The following is a 22,601-nucleotide window of genomic DNA, read 5'->3' on the forward strand; positions in this document are numbered from 1 at the left end:
TTCAATAGTACAGCTTTGACGTATTTTCTCCGTCAGTAAATTAAGCTAGTTTAGTTTCCACAGTAAAACCAACTGGTTCATGTTTATGCTGAGTGTGATTTATACGTTTGTGCCTTGGAAAGCATTTGTCATTGTAAGTATTAACATGTTTATTGTCATTAGAAGTATGTTAGTTGTTACCTGTTACATGTGATAAATTACGTGTGTTATTGTAATTAGCTTCATTCAAGTAAAGCTAGCGTGTGCGAGTGTAACATACCAAATGTGTAACGATGTGTATTATCAGTTAATTTAGTTTCTTTCAGTTACATAAAGAAAAGATAGGAGTTTGTCCTCCAACTGTAGCCATCTCGCTTTGTTCCCTCGGAAACTCTGTTTAGTCTTCTTTACCTGGCCATCTTGTTGCTGCCTCCACAATGTTAAACGTCTATTCCCGTGTTCTACTGGGTGACTGACTCAATATTGATCCATATATAAGGCGCACCGGATTATAAGGCGCACTGTCGGCTTTTGAGAAAATTGAAGGTTTTTAGGTGGCCTTATAGTGCGGAAAATACGGTACTACGGACTTTGGAGTTAAGGAGTACTCTGTCCACCATTACCTCATATTTAGGTTACCCTGTAGTGCTGGCATATCACTGTACTGCAGTATTGATTCCCTCAAGTGTTCTAATACTGTGTGTGTGTGTGTGTGTGTGTGTGTGTGTGTGTGGTGTGCATATGTCTGTGCAGCACTGATGTTTTATGGGCATTAGAGAGCCAGTGTATCAACAGACCACATTTATATCAACAAGCTCACTGCTGCCACAGCCTCAAGGGCCTCTGGGTAATCTGGATGTAATTGAGCGTAGAGGTGACAGTGGCACACACACACACTTTCACTCTCACTAGATGATAAATTCATCAAGTAGTTTAAAAAATGGAATTAATATGTGCGCACATACACCCAGACACGCACATGCGCAGAACTGTAGATGCATACACATGACATGAACTGCAGATAACAACACAAATACACTGTAGATAAACGCAGTAAACACAGTCACAAAATGTCTTCCCTTGCTTGCTATATAGTGTTTTACACTCTACATTTAATAAATACTGTTGCAAATGATGCTCTACACTTGTGCTGCCAACTGCCATTTATCTGTTGGTGTGTGTCTATGTGAGCATCGTGCTGTCAGCGGTAAGTGACACTGGTACCAGTAGAACCTGTGCCAGTGTCTGGACCGTTCTGTTTATACACAACACAAACAGTTTGTTTAAAGCCATGTTTATAACAGGTGGTGATGTAAAACTATGATAAAGCAGGCAAAGGAGACGAATCATTGGTTTTTAAAGGTCTAGACATCAAACTAGTGCACGAATGTCAAAATAAAAGCATGTTATTTTTCGTAATGTTATTCCACTCCTGCTAGTTTCTACTACTTGAACTCTTTTCTCAGTCTGAACCAAGAGCAACACCGGAAAAGTTTCAGCTCAATAATGCTTTGTCGTTCTTTTTGCTCTATTCATCATCAGCCACCCTGGGTTTTGTCCATGTGATACAGCAGACCTTCAGATCCTTCAGATCTGGCTTTCTGCTCATCCCCCGCCTTCTTTCCTTTACTTTTACGGTCTGACGTTGAGTTTCAAGCCGAGGCTGCTGCAGCTGACATACATATGGCCAAGCGAGAACACACACTGGTGAGGCGGTCGTGCTTGTACCCTGCTGCCAATCTGAGCACGCACACACCTCCTTCTGTCCTGCCCTGGTGAATCATGCAGTCAGCAGCTTTGCTTGGGTCAGTTGAGGTGAGAGGGGGAACATTTTGCTGCTGTCACAGGAAAAATCATATCTCTGCAGTTTTTGCTGATTCACTGGCAGGAAGGAGACTTTTCATTGGTGCTGTGACGTTGAGGAAGTTTCAGGAGCCGTCGCTCTTTGAAACCTGTTCACATATTTGATAATCAGAAGAGTGCAGCATTGTAAAGTCATCCATGGTTTAGTTTCCAGTGATGGGAAATGTTGCTCCAGAACACAATGATATTGAAGGTAGCAGGTGTCTCCCAACAACATGTGCTTGTCATTTCCTGTTTCCACATAGCAGAGCTCTGTTCACAAAGTGCTTTGTAAAGAAATTGTTTTCTTAATTTGAAGACTGGTCTGATCCCATCCAAAACATCTGGGATGAACTGGAGCACTGACTGTGATGTCGCTTCTCTCACCCAACGTCAATGTTAGACCTCTTTGCCATCTAGATCTCTATGACTGTTCAGGCTCATATTGTTTATTTCTTTCATCTAAAAACATGTCTCTGGTCACAGCTATCACTGGCACAGAGGCATAAAGATCCAGAGAAATCTGACTCTGCTGTAGCCTGAATAAGTTAACCTAATGCTCCTAATAGAATTATGATGTATGGAGAATTCCTCCTTTAGCTGTGTAACAACATTGCAAACGTGCTTTCAGCCTTATCTAACCAGGGCTGTCTAGAGAGATTTGATAGCGCACACATGAATCCAACTGCTAAATGACGCCTGCCAAAGAGATTTTTCTGGGAAGGAATACAACTCTGGAGGTCTTGAGAAATCCCTCACCACTCTAATTATGCTCACATTCAACATGGTCCCTGTGTGTTTATTCTTTGGGTGCCTCTTTTCTAAGGCACGTATAATTCCCTCACAAAACAATAGTGTGTTTTGCATGTACAGAGCGTGGCTTCAGTGTAATTAGGAACAGTCTTTCATAGCAATGTCATTCAGTTTCTGACATTTAATCTGTGACCTGATGTTTATTCTACTGTTGCAGGTCACTTTGAATGAGCTGCTCAGCTAATTAAACTTCCTAAGTGTAAAAATCCAACATACAGCACAGACCTGCAGACAGCAGTGTGTACTGACTGTGAGCGTGGACACAAATCAGGCTGAGAGCAGGACAGATGTACAGGCTGATAAACAGCAGTTGTTTTTCCAGACTGAGGTGGTGGGTTTGCCAGGTTTTAACACTGGAGAAGATGATCACTGTAGAGGTTTTACATGCAGGGTTTATTCCTGTCTGTAGTCTAAGGTTTAAAGAACTGTTGCATTTTAATCCTCACAGTTGCTGTTTATTTATTCATTTCCAGTCTATCCTTCATCAAGTTTCCAGTTTTACATGCAAAATATGGTCATTATACACCAACTAAGTGAAGACTGCTCTCTTTATATTTGTAAGTTTATTGACATCTAATTTATTCTACTTTAACACTTATTCAAAAACAAGTTTTTGAGTGCTTAGATGCATGCTAATGTTAGTTTAAAAGTTTTCAAACGTACTTACAAAAGTCACCTCAAATTTATATATTTATTATTATTATTAAAATACTTTATTTTCCATTATATCACCAAAATCCCCAAACCATATTTGGTTTATTGTCATACAGGACAAAGAAAAGCAAAGTAAGTTAAAGAAAAAAAACTGAGTGTGAATATAAGTGAAGAGAGGGAACTGAGGAATGGGGAAGATGAAGAGGAGGAAGAAGGAAAGAGGTAGTGGAGTCTTTCTTTATTGACTGTTTCTGCTTCAGTGTCCTTTTCTACTGTGACCTCAATCACAAGTGTGTGTGTGTGAGTGTGATGAGGATCGATCCAGGTAGATTGACTTCTTATTGTCTGGGGATGAGGATGAGCGACACAGTCAGACACAAACTCGAGTCCTTAAGGCAGACTGGTGCTAACATCGCTGCAGGAACCGAAGAGCAAGAAAATCAAATGTATGAAACAAAAGGATGAGAAATATTTCATTTATTGTTGTCTGTGGTGTAGTAACCAAACAAAAACCTTAAGGTTAATTTTTAAAATCGCCATCATGTTGTAGGTAGAAAAAGATGCAGAGACAACGAGCACAGAGGAAGACGTATCCAAACCTTAACACGCGAAGAAGGGTGACCAACTCCAGTCCATAGAAAAAAAGCAGTTTTTCATCAGTCTACTCACTGAGACTGGTTTGTCAGCTAGGTTGTATGAGACACAAGCTTTTTAAAGAATGTACAGCTGAACATGATATGAAATTCAAAACTCAGCAGACTGTGCACACCAATTAATTTATTGTGCTGAAAATGCAAAGAGCAGCTCAGAGCGCTGTGTTTTTCTTGTTATTAGTCAAGCATATTGTTGATGCCTGTGAATAAACTGGCCTGAAACTAAAATAATTTAATTTGTATGACAAATATCACACATGTACTGTTCCTCTCCCTGTGGAACTAAATCATTGAGGAACATCTACAGAAAGAGTTTCAGTGACACAAACCCATTGCTTTAACATAATGACAAGGGCAGCAATGTTACGTATCGCACATCTGGACTTACCTGTCCTCAAATCATTAAACAACAAAGTTACAAAGGTTAGTCAGAGGAGATGTATGAAAAGGGGATATTAACTTTCTATTGGTCCTACAGTCAACAGTTTGCTGGGCTGCCAGCTTAAAGTATTGACACACTGTAAGACAACAGGCTAGTGTCAACCACAAGGTCAATGATTGCAGTAATTTATACTGATTCTGGAAGACCCCTGAGACCTTTGTCTGTCTCTCAGCAGTTTTCTCTGTCTGTCTCTGTTTGGTTTTTGATTCTCTCAGCAAAAAACGTCCCCAACAGAGTCCTCCAACATCAACACAACCTCTGTTTTCTCTGCTGACCTCTCAGTGCAGATCATATCAGTCAAAGTTCAAATATCCAGCGAAGGAAAGAAGAGAGGAGGCAGAAATGAGACACACAGTGTTAAAGATTTTTGTCTTTGCTGGGCAGACAGAAGCTGCAGTGTCATGTTCATTACTTTAATCTATTTGCTTTTGAAAAATGTAGATATCACTCTATCAGTCTGTCTCTGTATTTTTATTCTGAGTGACTTTCACTGCATACAACATTGTTAATAAGCAATGGATGCTGTATGTAAAATGCTTCCCCTCAGACTTATTCCTAGGATGTCTGGTGCAAACAGCTCTCTTGATCATTCCTCTGACTGGGCCTCTCCAAAAGGGAGATTATGTGCCTGTGAATTCATTCTGTAGTAGATTTACTTTCATGTTTAGGGTCATTGTCCTGCTGCATCACCCAGCTTCTTCTGAATTTTAGCTTGTAGACACTAACCCTGACATTATTGTGTAGACAGGATACCTTGAAAATTTGACAAGCTTTCACAATGATAAGCTGTCCAGGTCCAGGGGCAGCAAAGCAGCCCCAAATGATGACGCTCCCTCCACCGTACTTTACATATGTCAGTGTTAACTTTCCATGGTGGTAGGCAGTTCTCTTTCCACACCATGCATACTGCTGCAAAAACTTTTTTAAAATAAACACATATAAATAATAATAATCACAGTAACATTGTTGATTCAAGTGCACTGCAATTTTTGTCTTGGCAAACAAAAACAAACAACATTACTAAACACTACAGTGCCATTACTTTTTAAGAGATTGGTAATTATAATTATATGACTAGTGTATACAGGGGTGGAAGGTTTCATTGCATGTCACTGTTTTCAGTTTGGTTTGTTTTTTGTTAAGGACACAGGTTGTATTTCACTCAAACATACAGCAAATGTCAGACATTGCTGTGCAGAAATTTTACAAAGAGCTGCAAACACATTGTAGCGATAAAATATGGACAAATAAAGCAAAACTAATCCCTCATTCCCTGAGTCTGTAAAGAATGTATGAAAAATGACGCTGTGAGGCATATTACACAGTCACAAACCACCACATGTTGTTTCACATTCATAAACTTGTTCTGAATTAGTTTTTCTTCTTTAAATGTGGTTTGAATGTATAATTTGACTTAATATCACAATCGGGCCAGTAGAGGCACACACGTACAAAGAGTGACTGTCAGAGAATGTAAAATTGTCTTGGATGACTCACTCACCTCCGGGACTTCTGCAACAAAAGTGTGTGTGTTTGTATGCTGGTGTTTTTCATTATCTGTGACGTAGAGCTGGTAATTGAAAAGCAGAGAACCGTTTTCCGTGGTAATAGTCGCACTGACTGCTGGCCTCGCCTGAGAAAACACGATGGATTTCCACAGAAGAGTGAGAATCGGAAATAATGAGATGAAAAATAAATCCTCTTTCATTTCCCACTTTTTGTGTCCTACTGCCTTAGAAGTGAAACAGCCTGCTTCAGTGTGGGAGCACTAACCATGAGTCTGATAGAGAGAGACAACAATATGCTGAGTTTCTGCTCAGCCCTGGACTCTATTAGGCCTGCTGTTCCCAAACTGGCATCCCAGATCCCCTAGAGAGGAGCAACACAATATGACCCCACAAAGAAAAACACAAGATAGTGGTTTTTATTTATTTTCATCTTCTTTTTGAAGAATGACTTTAAAGAAGATACTGGAGGACAGAGGTGAACCTGTTATTTGGAGATTTTATTTGCATCACATTTACATTTAGTCATTTGGCAGACGCTTTTTATCCAAAGCGACCTACAAGTGGGGTTCAGCGTGCAAGGCAATGGCAGGGTAAGGGTAAGGTCTTATTTAAGGACCCCTACTGGAGGTAGGCCACAGCAAAACACACTGACATCATATTGGGAATATATTGGCGTCAAGGTTTCAGCATCTGTGTTAGAACCATTAGACCCCTACTAAATATACATTATATGCATATTTCAGTACCAAAGTCGTAAGTAAAAGTTATAGAACCCCGACTATCCTCAGCTTTTAAACATTAGCTAACCACTTTTGCTAATGAAAGCTTTACACCATGTTGTAGCTCAGCAGCTTTGCGTGAGCTGTGGTCCTGCATCTTCATCAGGAGGCGTTTGGGTCCACTAGTGCAGGTCACCTGCCTTTCAGAAGCACCCAGGGCACAATGCACACATTACGGACAAAAACTCAGGGAAACAGAATCAAAGCCTAAAAATATGCTTTGAGTTTACACATGTATAATGTCGGCTGTGTAGACAGCTGGACAGATTAAAACAGAAGCATACTGGTTGTGTAACAAGTGCAAAAACATGGCTGACAGCAGATTCAGAAGAAAACCCTAAATTTTCAGCTGTTTTACTAATTGTATATGATGTGCACACACATTTCAGATCATCAGAATTACTTATGAATCTACATAGCATCCTGATAAGAAGAAGCCGGTTATAGTTTGTCCCTCAACACTATGATTGTAGCTGATTTTCCACTTACACTAAGGATGAAGCCTGGCGCCATGTAGTCTGTAGCAGAGGCAAAGTACTTCTGTCTCTTAAACTAATCAAGTTATACAGTTACAGTTATACAGTTGTATCGTACAGTATGTGCACTGTGATGTTTCAAGTCAGCTGGACATTGAGAAATGTTGTGGATATAATAATCGATTGGCTGCATTATGAAGCGGTGGTGTTTTTCTGTTTACTCCTTATTTGACAGGACGTTACTTTGAATCCATGGATGCAAATTTCTGTTCTGTTATTAAAACTGGGAGGAGGAGCTGCTCTGTTTGAGCTGCTCTGTGCAGGCGGCAGGTTAACTCAACAACGCATTAACTGTATCGATCTGCACACAGACCTGAATCACAGCAAGCTCATGTTACCCGAGAGGTCATGAAAATGTATTATGAATGAAACACACACACACACAGTTTCCCAGACTTTAGTGGTTGTGGAAAGGCACTCCTACTGCCTCCACTTTCCAGATAATGATGCTCTCTTCCTGCTTTCCTTCCATCTTAATTCAATTAATAGACACACACACTCATTCACACAGACTTGAGTGCCTTCCTGTTTGTCTTTCAACTCGTATCGACCCACCGTGCTTGCACACACACACACACACACACACACATACACACATACACAGATGGGTGGGTCTTGTGTTTTGCCTCCAATAAGTGCAGTGACTTCAAGTGAAGGACTATTGGATGAAAGAGGGACAGGAAAAACCACAAAGTGAGTGAGAGAGAGACTATATGAATGAGATAAGAAGACATACACAGTTTGTTTACTTCCTGCCAGTTTTTTTTTCTTTTTCTGATGAAAAACTAGTTTCTGAATTTAAAAAAAAAAAAATTAATGAACTTTCCTCTGAGTTTCTTTAATTTTCCCTCCCTGATGGTGCTCGTCGTAAAAATAGTCTGATGATAATAATAAAATAATCTGATGAGCAGCAATTTGTCTTGCAAATTAAAAAATGCTAATTATACAGTTGAACAAACAAAAGTGTGTTGATCAGTAAGTCTCAGGTAACTCAGGTAACAGTGTCCGTTAAAGGAAGATTACACATTTATGCAGCCAAACCTTGTACAGCCCTGCCCACGGTACAGAACTAATAGAGAAATGTGAGCCTCACATTACTTCCAGACAGTGTTTTCCATTGTTTCATTGATTGTTTGTACTGTAAACATGATGGCAGCATTAAACAGAGACAGCAGCTGCTGCTCTTGTGAAGAGTAGACTAACCCCCACATGCACTAAATACCGTCCTTACTGAAATATAATAATTTTATGAGGTGAAATTAGTTTGGGTCATCTCATGTTCATGGACCTAACAATTACGTCTTCATTAGATGTTCTTGTTGAATGGTACAGGTGTCAGCTTAACGACATTATGTTGCATTTTGGGTTCTTGTAACCTTAATGTGAACAGATGTTTCTCAACCAGATTAATGACATTCTCACCATAATGTGATGTCTACAGCAGTTGAAACAACTATTTGCTCTGTTTCAGGCTGTTTCCAGACTGTACTGTAGATTCTGAACCTTCGCAGTAAGACAATAAAAATATAAATATATCTTCAATATAGTAACAACTTTTGTTGTTTTAGTGACAAAACTCATGTTTGAGTTCAAGAAAATTGTGAAGTTAAGCAAAAGAAACATAAACACATTGTGGACTTTAGCTGCCACTGATTTTATGGAAGAGCCACCTTCTCCTTAAATATTTATTGCTATGAGTGTGTGTGTGTGTGTTGTGTGTGAGAGAGAGAGAGAGAGAGAGAAACAAAGCGAGCGTAGTTTTATACTCACCACCGCTATGTGAAGTGACAGCTGCTGTGTTTAATGGCAGCTCTCTGGTTTAATCTGAGTTGTGTTTATGGAGTTTTAGGCAATGCTGCGTGTTAGTGTGTGTTTGTGTGTGAGTGGCCTACAGCTGCATGTGTTGTTAAATGTTTTATCGCTGCCTGTGGACAAAAACCAGTTTGCAGAAAGTCACTTTTTCAGAAGTGAAGGAAAGAATCTGTTTCCTCTAAGAAAACTTGTGTAGATGCTAAAATATTGATGTTTTAAATAGTTTGAAGGGAGTTTATGGTCCTACTGAGCAGTAAGTAAGTCATACCATTACAGTATTTAATCTGCAGCTTGATCCGCAGATTGGAGACAAACTATAGGGCTAGTGTAAGTGATCTTATCATTCATGAGAAGAATGAATACATAAAGTATGTAGAGAAATTCAGTCACCCAGCTCTCGCAGTTCACCTCAAAATGTCCAAGTTGTGCTATTGTTTGTCCCTTACTTTGGACAAAAGCTTCTGCCAAATGACTGAAGTAAATTTGTACAATTAGGCAATGTGCTAATAGACATTAGCAGCACACAAATTCATAGATGACGGCAGAATTTCTGTTAAAATAAAACAAAGTATCGTCTACGAAAAAGTTGAACCTCCCTTAACTAAATCTACAAAATAGTTATTCAGAAAGCGTTGGATAAGTAAATATATGCAAGAGCAAATGAAAATGCAGCGTGCATGCTGAACTTTTAACTGCGTACCTCTGTGACATTTTGTTTATTAGAATGACCTATAGCTTAATTTTACCAATGATTTACTTTCTGCTGTACATTCACATAACAACAACATTTAATTTACAAAACACCACAACAAGAGACAGACAAACAGAAATAGTAATAAAACACTGTCACAGTTTCTTTATTATCTTCATCTACAGTATAATTTCATACTGTGTTAGAGCTGATCAGGGAGAAAGATGATACAAAAATACGGTGTGAAGTGAAAGGAGCAGCTGCATACAGGTGTTTCAAAAACAGCAGGAGGTTCTGTATTGAAGCTCGGCTTCTCTGCAAAACAACAGCTGTAGCATGAGATAATGGTAAAGATAGACTATTTTAAAACCTTACTATCTGATTGCTGCAGTTTGTCAAAGTGAAAAACCTGACACAGTCGAATAATGATAGACATACTTTAGATTCATTGTGACACTGTGTCGTCTGTATAAATAAGCGTTAATTTCTTCACTGTCAGAGGTTTTTATTTACAGTTTTCAGTACATAGTCTAGTACACAGCAGAGAGGAACTGCTAACAGCAAATTCAGCATTCTTCATGTTCCAAAGTTCTAGGCTCTGATCAGGCAATTTGTCCATTTTGTCCATATGTTTGGCAACGCTGGTCAGTTTATTACCCACATCTCTCCTCATGTGGGACGCCCAACCTGATGGAGAAAGAAAAACTAAAAGGTGAAAACAAAAATCTAAAACCAAACCTCTCAAAATTTCCTCCTCCTGTTAAAGGTCAAGTGGAACGCTTAACGAGCAATTAGCGGCGAGGAAATGCCAACGAGGCCGTCAGCTAAACTGCTGTCTGAATTATTCACTACTACAACGGAAAGAATCGCGGCCCATCTGCTCGGAGCAGCCTATTGTGCACCGCTAATGTCAAGTGGATTTGCATTAGTAAGAGCCAAGAATCATGGGTAATGAGAGTGTCCCCCTGGCAATATTTGATTCTGCATTTCTATCTCGATAAGCTCTGTGCAAATTTTGACTCATGCTGGTTTTTAAAGGTCGGTAATGGCGATGATGGTTTCTGGACCGTCGCTAGCAAAAGTTCAGTTGGGGGTTTGTGCCATGTTCTTATTTTTATGTCAAAGAACTTTCCCAAACTCCATCAAAGCTGATTTGATGTTAAAATAGTTTGAAGGCAAAAGATAAACCCCTAATTTATCCCTTAAAGTTTTCCCTTAAAGCGGAAAGTACACCAGTTTGGTGGTTGTTGTTGTTGTTATTACTTTAACTTAAACATCAAATGCAGTAAAAAATAAATATAAGCTCGCCAGTCAGTATTACAGCATTAAGTAAGTTATTTCAGCCTTTACATACAGTATATCAGTCTATTCTGCTCCCTCAGTAGGAGGTTTTTTGTTTTTTTTTGCAGTACATTTCTTTAAAGTAACTAGTAACTACATCTGGTAGATATAAATGAAGTGGAGTAAATAGCATGTAGTATAAAGTGAAAGTACTCAAGTAAGTGAATGTTTCGATCTCACCTGGATGACTGAGAATCTTCAACGACTCATGAACCAGTTTTCTAGTTCGGCGTCTTCATCAAACAAAAAGGCCAAAGTTTAACTCATTATTTAGTTTCAATTCTCTTTGACCTCTCGTGCTGGTTTCAAGCTAAAAACAAAGCACTGTACACCTGAGATAACTCATGCTTCTCCGTCCTCCTCCATGTGTTGAGTATTTATTTAGGATGACATCATTCATGAGACCTCTTTTGTGAGCTGAACCAGAGATTCTCTGTGTCAGTTTCCAGAACAAACTCCTCCACATGCGTCTCTGATCCAGTTTTATCCATGACACACAGTCATGTAACACACGGTGACATGCTGAGACGTGTGTATCCTGCTTTCTGTTTAGCAGCACATGCAGCTCCTTATGATTCATGTCGTCTGTTTCTTTCTTTCTGATGAACCGACTGATGATCAGGAGGAGAGAGAGCGTGTGAGTCACGGTGGGCACTCATCATGTCTCCTGGTGCTGCAACAGACGGACAGTAGGCGACATGCACTGTATATATACAGTACATAGACACACACACACTCCCCGCTGACAAAAAGGCACACAGACTGTTTGATCAGTTTCAGCTTTTTCTCTGAGAGGGAGAGAACAAAGACTGCAAAGAGGGAAAGAAAGAAGTCAGCAGGTAAGAAAGAAATAGTTGGAAAAGGAAGGATGGAGACAAGAAATAAAGTAAAGAAGTAAAACAATCTGTGGGAATAACAGTAGGTAACAAGAAGAAGTCTGCCTCAACCAGCCAATCACGTTACTGTTTACAAGCTTGTTTTGTCCAAATTCATATTCTAATCAGTTCATCTATTAATCCAAGTTGACAATTAGACCAGAGGTAATGAAAGTCTCTCCAGCCTTTCCTGAGATTATGTATAACAAGACTGGAAAACTGGAAAAGCAAGAACTGGATGAACATGAGGTGACTGTGATCTTCACCTTTGACCTTCGGCCGCCAAAATCTTATCACTTCATCATTAAGTCCAAGTTGAAAGTTGTGCCAAATTTGAAGGAATTCCCTCTGAACGTTGCTTAGATATCACACTCACAAGAACGAGGTGGTCGTATGGACAGAAAGATAAGAAAGAGACAGAAAGATGCAAAATGACAAGAAGTAAAACAGAAATGAACAAGAAACAAAGAGGAAGGAAGACAGTATGGATGACAGGTAAAGGTAGTAAGAGTGAAGAGAGGAACTAATAAGACATCAAAAAAGGAAGAAAGTAGAAATAAGAAGGGACGGGATTAAAGGACAGGACGATGTATGAAGACAGGAAGTGAAAAACGAGTTCAAAGGATGTTAAGAAGAAATGAAAGAGGTGGTAAATAAAGGAAGGAAAGTTAAAAACAGAGAGAAAGTAAAAAGGACAGATGAATGTAAAAAGTGTAGTAATCTCAGATCACCTCTGTGGACCAATCAGGATCCAGCTTCATGAATAATTAATGAACTCAGTCTGGCTCCTCTGTTATTGAAACTACAATCTGACTTCAGCCTGTGTCTGTGCGTCTATTATTTCCTCTTCTGACAGACGGGCTCTACTACTGCAGTGATAGTCCCACTACACCACCTCCACCTCCACCTCCACCACCTGAGAGTGCTGGAAGCCCAGAGGGATCATCCTCCTCATCCCTCCCTCTTTCCTTCAATCCTCTTACTTCCCAGTGTTTCCCTCCTTCTCGTCTCTTCTTCATATTGATCATCACATGTTTTTACGCATCTATGTATATATATGTATAGAAAAACTCTAAATACTGTGTACTACTCTAATACTGTAATATGAAGTACTACTTTGGTTGCCCACTTATTTCCGCTGTACTAGACTATTTTCATGTACCGCCTCACACAGCTCCATCACTACATCCATCAAATTGATGATGAAATATGATGCCAATAATTCTAATAAGAAACTTTTATCAGTTGCTGCAGTGCTGATTCGTTTTCCTGCCAGTTATGTTTCATACTGCATTTCAGTGAAAATAGTATCCTCAGTTTATCAAAGCAACCGTCTTTTTGGATGAATAATCTGATGCCCAACAGTTCCCACCTCTGAAAGTCTTAGGCTTTTGTCTAATGGCTAATAGAAAAACTACTTATATATATTTGTGGGCATCGTGGAGTCGCTGTTAATATGTAGGAAACTCATGGAACGTCATGGCCCTATTCTTTGTACATGGATTACCAGGTTAGCTGTATAATATTGCTGATGAATACACAGTCCTGAATCCGTTGGTTCTTGGTCATATTGGGTAGTTGTCCTGGTATTTTGTCCTTGTTTTTCAAAATAAATCGCATAACAGGATCATCTAATCCAGCATCAGACTATCCAGCACTATTCATTTGATCCTGTATCTGTTTAACTACGTACAAAGAACAGGACCCTGTTGTGGCTGCGAAACGTGTTTCGCTGTATCTTGGAACTGTGTGACTACACACACACACACACAGAAATAAGCACACGTTAGTCAGCTGTAGCTAGACAGCCCGGGTTCAAACCCTCATCCCCGACTAGACCGTGACCTATGACCTCGCTGTGGTGAGGCTGGAAAAATGAGACGAGCTTCCTCTTCAGAGACATCGTCTGTCTTTGACAACACCAGATTGTGGACAGAATCCTAGAGCCAGAGCTCCTGCACAGCCGGCTAACTGCTACAGAGCGGCTCTGACTAATTTATGCAGATGTATTAATAGATCACAGGCAGCTCTCACCAGGCCGTCGTGCCTTCGTCTCAGAAAAAAAAGGCCAAATAAACAAGTTAGGCAGAGAAGAGCTCTGTGTTCACGCTGCAGACTAAAAGGTTGGCTTCAGAAGGAGGCGGTTGTTTGCATATCTGCCTCCTGGATTAGTTTGATGTTGTTTGACATTTATACATTTACTCTTTTTTTTTACCAGACCATCAGACAGCAGAAACCCAACTTCTAATATTGTCATTATTTCCATGATAACCCAGTGGTTCCCGAACTCCGTCCTCAGGCTCCTCTGTCCTGTTTGTTTTTCTTCTTCCTCTTTTTTAGTCGAACAACTTAAAGTACATCTGCAGTGTTTAATATTCCTGAGCTCCCATTTAAAAAATTACTACTCATCAACTTTTGGGGATTCTGAAAAGCAAAGACAGTCTATTCAATGAGGTTATAAAAAAAATCTCTTCATGTTAACATTAGTATCTAAAATATTCCTTTTAGTGTTTACTGTGTTTCAGGATGTTAAAGATGTAGATTTAACCTAACTGTTTTGTATCTGGAGTGTCACAGATGACAGCTGTGCTCATTAATATTCAAAATCTTTATTTAAATGATCTCATGATCATATAAGTAAAAGTGTTTGTGTTCCGTCAGTGGTCGGTTCAAAGCTCCTCTTCCTTCCTGCCTCTGGTTTTCCCTTCCGCGTCCTCCGTCACCTCCAGCTGACTGTCCGTCCCAATTAGCAAGGATCTAAGTGGAGAGATTAACGAGAGGAGAGAGCCTCTGGTTCATACATACACACACACACACACACACACACACACACACACACACACACACACACACACACACACACACATCGTGGCCACTTAATAGAATACTAATTGATTTTGGTTCTTTTCTGGCCTGGTGGAGGGGATGAGGGAGGAAGGAAGGAAGAAAGAGGGAGGATGGGTGGTGCTTTGAAGGAGCAAACAGACTCGTCTGATCATCCATCCTTTCAGGAGACATGAGGGCAAATATGGACTTTAATCCTCTTATGTAATCTGGAGAAAAAGGTGGAGTGATGGAGGAAGAAAGGGATGGTAGCGGGAAAAGGGGAGGAAACAGAGTTGAATGTAAGGTTTTTTACATTTAAATCAATTCCTCTAAAAGTTAGCAGATGTCTCAAATCCAGGTTTAGTTGCGTTTGTAATTTCCTGCTGAAGCTTTTGTGCCTTTGTGTATATTTTAGCCAAAGATTGTTTGTGAGGGAAGATGCTCCACTCTTCTGCACCACTGCAGAACTGAAAGTGGACTGAGTGATATTGTAGTTCATGCAAATGCAACAGAGTGATACATCCTTGCTCTAGAGGATCCTGTCAGTCATGTCTAGTTCCCAAAATACACTTTTCCCTCTTTCATTCATAAACTCAATATTTTTGAACTCTAATAAGTAGATATGTGTTTAAACGATTCAGGTTACCACATCAGGTCTTTATCTTTCAGCAGGATGTCTCACTATCTTCCAGCAGCACGTCTGTTCTCGGATCAGCACATATTTTCAAAAAGAAAACCACAAAATAAGAAAAGAAGGCAGAGGAACCTCGGGGGGGGGGGGGTTTTGTCTTCTCACATCAGGGACGAGAACCAAAAAGTGACAGTGATTAAAAAAAAAACAGAAAGGCGTCAAAACGAGGGATGATGAGGATCAGAGAAAGGAGGCAGAAAAGGGGAGGCTTCCTCCCTTACTCCACTCCTTGTTTTCCTCCTTCATCTCCTTTTCTCCTCTCCTCCTCCCTTGGGGTTTTACAGTATCAGATCTCTTGGTTTTCCCCTCTTCGTGTGAAGGCGGCACGATGCTTTCAAGGGCGTTGGCAGCTGCCGGAGTTTCCTCTCATCTTCACTTCTCTATGTCTATCGATCTCTCTCTCTCTCTTATTTTATCTGTATCTCTCTCTCTATTTCTCCTTCTTTCCCCCTCTTCCTCCGTCTCTCTGTCTCAGACACACACATTTTCTCCCTGCTTGAATGAAACCCAACACTCATCTTTCATGCGTGTCCATGATCCACTTATATCTCTCCCTCTCTAGCTCTGTTTCCGAGTCACTTTCGCTGTGGCTCACCCACCTCTCTCTGAATGAAACGTTACACTCCTCTTTGAAGCACAGCTCCTCTCCATCCCTTTATCCCTCCATCTCTTCCTCCATCCAACCATCTGCTGAAGTCTGACATCAAATCGATCATGTTTTCTTATTGCTGTGAAGCCGTCTGCCATGTTTTCTGTCCTCCTCTGACCCTGTCCATGGATCCTGCGTTCTCTCTCCTCATTTCTGTTAATGTGAAAAAAAAAAAAAAAAACAATGTTTCGGGCACGAGTTGAAGATGACACAGAACAAATGCTGCAGGAAGAACAGGAGGCTTTACAAAACTTTTTGAAATGTTTCAATTCAGCAAAAGAAGCTAAAGTTCACAAATGTTATTTTCCTAAACACAAACAGCCACAGAAGAGGTTTTACTTCACAGGTACAGTGGCTGATGTTTGAATTAAATCCAGATCCTTCCGATAAAAGAAAAGATAAAATGGGCAGTTTTCTATCCTCAGTAAGAATCAAGCTCATTCTTTGTGCCTGTACGTTTGTACATGTTTCTGAATCTGTCTACAAATGCAGCCTGAGAGACTCACCATTGACAAATGCACATACATGAAGTCACACTGACCATGACCTTTGACCTGTGATATTGCTTTCAAAAGAACAGATAGAACTGTTTTGATTTTGCTAGTCACAGCTCACTGTGTGCTCATGTACTAATATCAACTCTACTGTAAGTCACAGAAACTCGTGGAGAGAGTTTAATTTTGCACAAACACAGACTCATGTATGAACTGATTGGAACATGAGTCTTGACGGACATGGTTGGCAGAAAGAGGCACTTCCCCCTTTTTATTGCCTGTTGTCATTGTCCAGTGTCAGTATTAAGACCTGTGATGTGGATGTAGCTAAACACTGTGTTCATTTCTGTAACTTTTGCAGAGCCTTTAAACTTGTAGTGAGATCTCTGTGAACATTCAGTGTCTTCAACTCTCTGCTAGGAGATTGTGGTTGTAAAATTAATTTTAAGCAGTGGCTGTTTTTGAAAGTTGTCTGTGGTGAAGGTTTTTAATCGAGGGCTGCGTCTGCACTATAAGCTGTTTAAAAAAAAAAAAAAAAAAAGAATCTGGGATTGCACCATAGTGAAGAAATCTGCATCATGTATTACTTCATGATAAGATCACTCACACAGTAACGTAGGCATTCAATGAGTTTCCTCTCTCTACTGGTTGCTTTTCATACTATAAAGTTTGCAAAATCTTAGTTAAAACCTACTATGGAACTTTTTTGGACAACAATGTGCAACACATTTATTCCCTCTGCCTGTGATTCTCATTCTGAACCGGCTGAGAAACAGTCAAATGATCCAATCAGTGACTAAAAACTAAATATCTAACAGTTATAATGAAACTACAAAACTCCCTATGAGGGCTTCTTCTGTGAAGTATTTATTGACACACACACACACACACACACACAGTGTTGATTAAAGTTACGTGTGTAGGAACAGAACAGAAAATAAGTTGTCAAGCTTATCAGTTTCAGTTTTGTTTTAATTGCTGCAGCGAGCTATTCATAGAATTTTAATTGCTTATGATGAAAACCCCCCACTCTGTATTTTCATTTCACACACACACACACACACACACACACACACACACACACAGCTACACATTATCACACTCGTTCTCTTGCTTCCCTTTGGAAAAGCACAAATTAAAGCGGTTTAATTTAAAGAGCAGGAGACCTCCTTCTCGCTGTAGCCGTGTGCTGATGAGTTTTGTTTCCAATGTAAAATCCCCGAGTTCCATCACAAAGTTAATTATGTTACCTGCTCTCTGAACGCACCACACACACACCAACTGAATCTCACTGCTGTAGTAATTCAAGCTTTTGCATTTGTTGGCATGTTTGCAGAAGCGACCTGCATGTTTGATGGTAGGTTTGGGGCGTTCAAACACGAACGACCTACATTCTGAACACCTGAACGGGATTAAATGCAATATCTGCACATAGAATAATGTACGCCCCTCCCTTTCATCCAATCAGAGTCATCTATTATGACGACACTCCAAAGACACAGTAATATGAACATGCCCCTACCGTCCATATGCAAATCTACACCTTTGGTGCATGTGAACTGCATATAAAAAAAGAAACCTGGTATTTATCATAGAGTGTTGTTCACACAAAATAAATCGCCCTTCAACTGCTCATGCAGATTCATTTACATACAAAAGCAAAATAAACAATTACAAACCCCAGAAAGTCCCAGTACAGTTCTAGAAAACATAAAAACGTTACAGATGTTGTTCAAATATACACAGACCCTATAGCGCCTTCAGTCTAAATGTTCATGTGCTCCAGCTCCATATGTTCATGTCCCATCACTGAGCTTCATGTGTGCACACGCGTGTCTGAGATCTACTGTACATGCTCATTTTTCATGCATATTTATTCCATGTAATCCTGTTTAGTGTGTGTGTGTGTTTATGTGCATAGTTCACAGGTGTCACTGTATTGATCCCCCCACCCCATCCTTGCCCCCCAGCTATGTGGGCTGGATAATGGAGACATCAATTATTCAACAACACTACAGTCTATCACATAAAAGAGCGTTCTGTGTGTGTGTGTGCGCACAAATATCATGTGTAATTGTGTTTGTCTGTGTAAGGTTTAGTCTTTTTCTCTCTCTCTCTCTGACATTTGCACCAAATGTACTCATGTTCAATTATTCACCAGCTGCTGAGAGAGAAAGAACGACATAGAGAATGAATGGAGAGCGAGAGAGAGACGGTGTTGTGTTTACTTATTGTAGCTCTGTGTTTTATTGTGCTGTACGTCGCTTTGTCAACTGGATGAGGAGGAGGAAGGAGGAGGATATTAAGACGAGCGGTGATGGAGTCTCACTGAGATTTCTCATAACTAAAACTCCAGTTTCTCTCCACAGTGTGTCACGAGTCTCGCTGTCTGAGTTCAGATACAGTAGATATTTATTTAATAGCTTGTAATACGTTCACATGGAAAGTCCAGGCCAGTTCAAAGTGGATTAAAATAAAAAGAAAACAATAAAAACATGTGTAATGAGCAGCGGTGAGAGAGGCCACTCTGATTGGCTGTTCTGCTGAGTGAGTAGCTGGAGACTTCCGCGCCATTTAGTAGCTATAAACCATCTGTGGTGTGAAAATAGTAAGTATAGCTGCCAAGGCCCGCTTTGTTCGGCGTTTGTCTATCGGCTGTCCTGGTCGTCTTCTACTTTCCTTTCCAGGATGTTGGATACCGGCTGCTGTCCCCTGCTGGTACAGAGGGTCATTTAACTAGTGCTTCTTGGTCTTCAGATAGGACTCTTCCACCAAACCAGGTCCCATTCAGAGCCAGTTCTTTGTGTTTCGACAGGCAAAGAACTGAAAGAAAGAAACTGGGTCCAGAGTTGTACCAACTCTTTGCTGGTCTATCACCTGGGTGATTAACACGACCAACAAGATCAACGAAAGCTTTGTTGTAAAGATAAAAACCAGGGTATCATAACAAAAGCTAATATTTATCCAGTTTCAAGAAGAATTCAAACGTATCGAACTTAATTGATGTTTGGAGACCAGCAGCTCTTGTACAGAGACGTCTAGTCCTTCTTGTCGTGTTGGGTGTTGCTGAGAAGACGGATCGAGGACAGATCAGTTTGAGTTAGTTGAAAAAGATCAAGAGAGACTTCGTTATTTCAAACTAGTCTGAAACACTCACTAACCCGTTTCTCTCTGTCTTCTCCATTTTAATTTATGTGTTATTTTAATTTGTTCCACTTTGTCCGACTCTGTTTTTATCATTGCTCTGCAGCGCGGCCAAAATCACAAAGTTGACTTGTCAGCTAATGAACTTTTTAATAGTCAAAGCCAAACTGGGAGGCTGAGCCGACTGAGGCCGGGCCTGCACCGACCCAGTGGAGCTCAAACATTAGGGCCAGACGACCTGCAGCAAAAATAGACTTGATGAGGAAGCGAAGTTTGTTGCTTCTCTTGATTTTAACCAGTTTTTAAACTCTGTTTTGGTTTTTGTAGTTAATGAACTCTCTCTCTCTCTCTCTCTCTCTCTCTCTCTCTCTCTCTCATCTCTCATCTCTCTCTCTTCTCTCTCTCTCTCTCTCTCTCCCTTCCTCTCTCTGTTTGTTTCAGGACCGGCCGCAGAGTCAGTGTTTATTCGAATCATCTACCCCGCCACATGGAGGTAACTCTCACCCAGCAGGAGGTCGGACTCGTCCACAGGGAAATCGAACGCACTGCAGAGGACCGCGCGGGCTGTGCAGGGCAGATTCTGAGAGGACACAGGATGTAAACACAACACCAACAGCACGAAACGCTACATACATTTATTATATATACACACACATTCAGAGCTGTTAAGCAGCTTCGTCACGTCCTCTGGCTGTGATATTTCGCTGCAGGGGGAAACGTGTTGACTTTAATAACAGACGTCACAAGCAATTTGATGCTGCTACCAGCGGTTTACAACACAACACACACACAAACCCACCACACACACACACACACACACACACACACACACACACTCTTAGACCAGTACGTCATCCCTCTTCTGTTCCCTTCAGGATGAAACATCCACACTTGAAGCGTTTCATCTTTAATTTCCAAAATCGAATGTGTTGGGTCTCTGGTCACGCTCTGTCAGAGCTTTGTGACGTGTCGGCTCTGACGTGGATGTAGAATTTTCTGACAGACAGAAGCAGCTGTTGTGTCTCTGATCACATTACTGTCTTTATTTATACTGCGTTTATAGAAAAAGTGAACAAATGTCACTGACTGACCAAATTAAACTACATAAACATAAGTAATGTGATTACTTTTGTCTTCAGCAGTTTCACATCAGATTATTTTCCATTACTAAATCTTATAGCATTGACCTGGAGGTAAGTTGGTTTCAGCCTAATAGTTCCTTATTCAAAGCAGTCATCCTGTGAAGACTTTCATTATAGAATGAACTTGTTTTTGTTTAACTTTTTCATTCTCTGTGAATGCGTTTTGGTTTTTGTATCTTCATTAAAACAGTTTGGTCACGATTTGATTATAGTCTGATTATTCACCACCAGAACAAACATCTGCTTACTTTACCTGAACAGCTGCAGGTGAAGTCAGAAATGGCTCATGCAGGTGTTTCTCTGTGGTTTAAGTCAGTGCTAGGAGACAAATTTGACATAAAATTTGATTTAATACGCAACTGATCACTAGAGAAAAGTCACACAATCAACTTATTACAATGATATAATAATAAATGCTCTACCCTCTGCTCAGATCAGTCAAATGCTGCAAAACTGACGTCACGACGCCATCATACTGGAGATAAATAATGACCTAAACATACAGAAAAGGCTACACAGGAGTTTTCCTATAAGTCAGTTTCCCTATATCAGTTGCCTGTAAAAGTTGTCAACTTGACGTTAACCCCTTTAATCATCTTATAATAAGTGTCGACAGCGTGCAGGAGGAAACGTTTGTTTTGCATTTTTCACCTTTCCTCCTGCTATTTTACATGTGTAGTTTACAGTAGATCTTGATCAATAGATGCATAAAGTCAGAACGAGGTCTCGTCTCCCTCCGTGAATCTCACAGTCTCCTGCAGAAATGTCACACACACACACAGACACACAGACACACAGGCCTCCAAATGTCCACTCTGTCAGTTACTCTGTGCCAGTGTTGAGGCATTAAATGGCTTTGCCTGTCACTCCAGTCAGCCATGCAATGAATACTGGGAGGTTTCGTGTAGTGACTTTTTACACACACGCACACACTCATTTGAATGCAGCTCATTAGAAAATACATCCCTACTCACACACACTCACACACAGCATAACAACCACACAGCGCTGTGTCAGTGTGCTGTAACGATACGCTGGCTTAGGCTGCTACGATCATAGACTGGCACGCTGGAACCTCACACACACACACAGCTGCAGGAAAATGCCACTCTGCCAATCATGCAGAGAGAGGCTGTCTTCCTTGGATGGCTCTGCTCGTCACTCTGGTCGAGTTAAAAGTGAGCTCTGACAGTTTGAGGCCATGCTTACAGTTTGGACACACTCAGTAAATACACTTGAATTTTTAATCAGTGTGGCTGTTTTAGTGTTCAGGTGCTTAAGAGAAGGCATCAGTGACAGTGAGGACAGAAACATTTCCCTGAAACACCATTAACTCTCAATGAAACTTTCATAAATCTCTAAAAACATTCTAAACTCTCTGAATCATTCTTGAATGTGTCTGAAATATGCCTGAATATCCCTTAAACATCTTGCCGATTTCCCACAAACACACATCCCTCTGAAACACCCTGAATCTCCCCCACACTACCTGAAATCTTAGTAAATCAACTAGAATTAATGAAATCTTTATAGATCTTCATGACACATCCTTGATTTTTCCCTTAAACAGTCGTGAATCTGTGACAGAAATCTTTAAAATCTGCCTTAAAGATCTTTGAATTGGTCTCAAATATCAATGAATCGGACTCATCCTGGAATCTGTGTGAATTTCCTTCAAAGAATCATTCATTGGTAAGAATGTAAATCGCTCTGAAACATCATTAAATCTG

At 40.3% G+C, this 22,601-nt stretch overlaps 3 protein-coding genes across 4 annotated transcripts in view; 1 reads left to right on the forward strand and 2 right to left on the reverse strand.

Annotated features, from left to right (window-relative positions):
• The window catches only part of fars2 (phenylalanyl-tRNA synthetase 2, mitochondrial), a 70,524-nt gene extending 64,268 nt beyond the window's left edge, over positions 1–6,256 (forward strand). The window contains exon 11 of the mRNA XM_026362873.1: positions 6,121–6,256. Within this exon, the coding sequence (XP_026218658.1) occupies positions 6,121–6,256 (136 nt within the window). The remainder of the gene's footprint in view (positions 1–6,120) is intronic.
• LOC113163505 overlaps positions 1–22,601 on the reverse strand; it is a 1,294,879-nt gene that overhangs the window by 646,570 nt on the left and 625,708 nt on the right. The window lies entirely within an intron of this gene.
• LOC113163500 (NACHT, LRR and PYD domains-containing protein 12-like) overlaps positions 1–22,601 on the reverse strand; it is a 664,684-nt gene that overhangs the window by 522,320 nt on the left and 119,763 nt on the right. The gene's annotated exons all lie outside the window — the stretch shown is intronic.

This window comes from Anabas testudineus, chromosome 2 (assembly GCF_900324465.2).
Source record: "Anabas testudineus chromosome 2, fAnaTes1.2, whole genome shotgun sequence".
Lineage (NCBI taxonomy): Eukaryota > Metazoa > Chordata > Actinopteri > Anabantiformes > Anabantidae > Anabas > Anabas testudineus.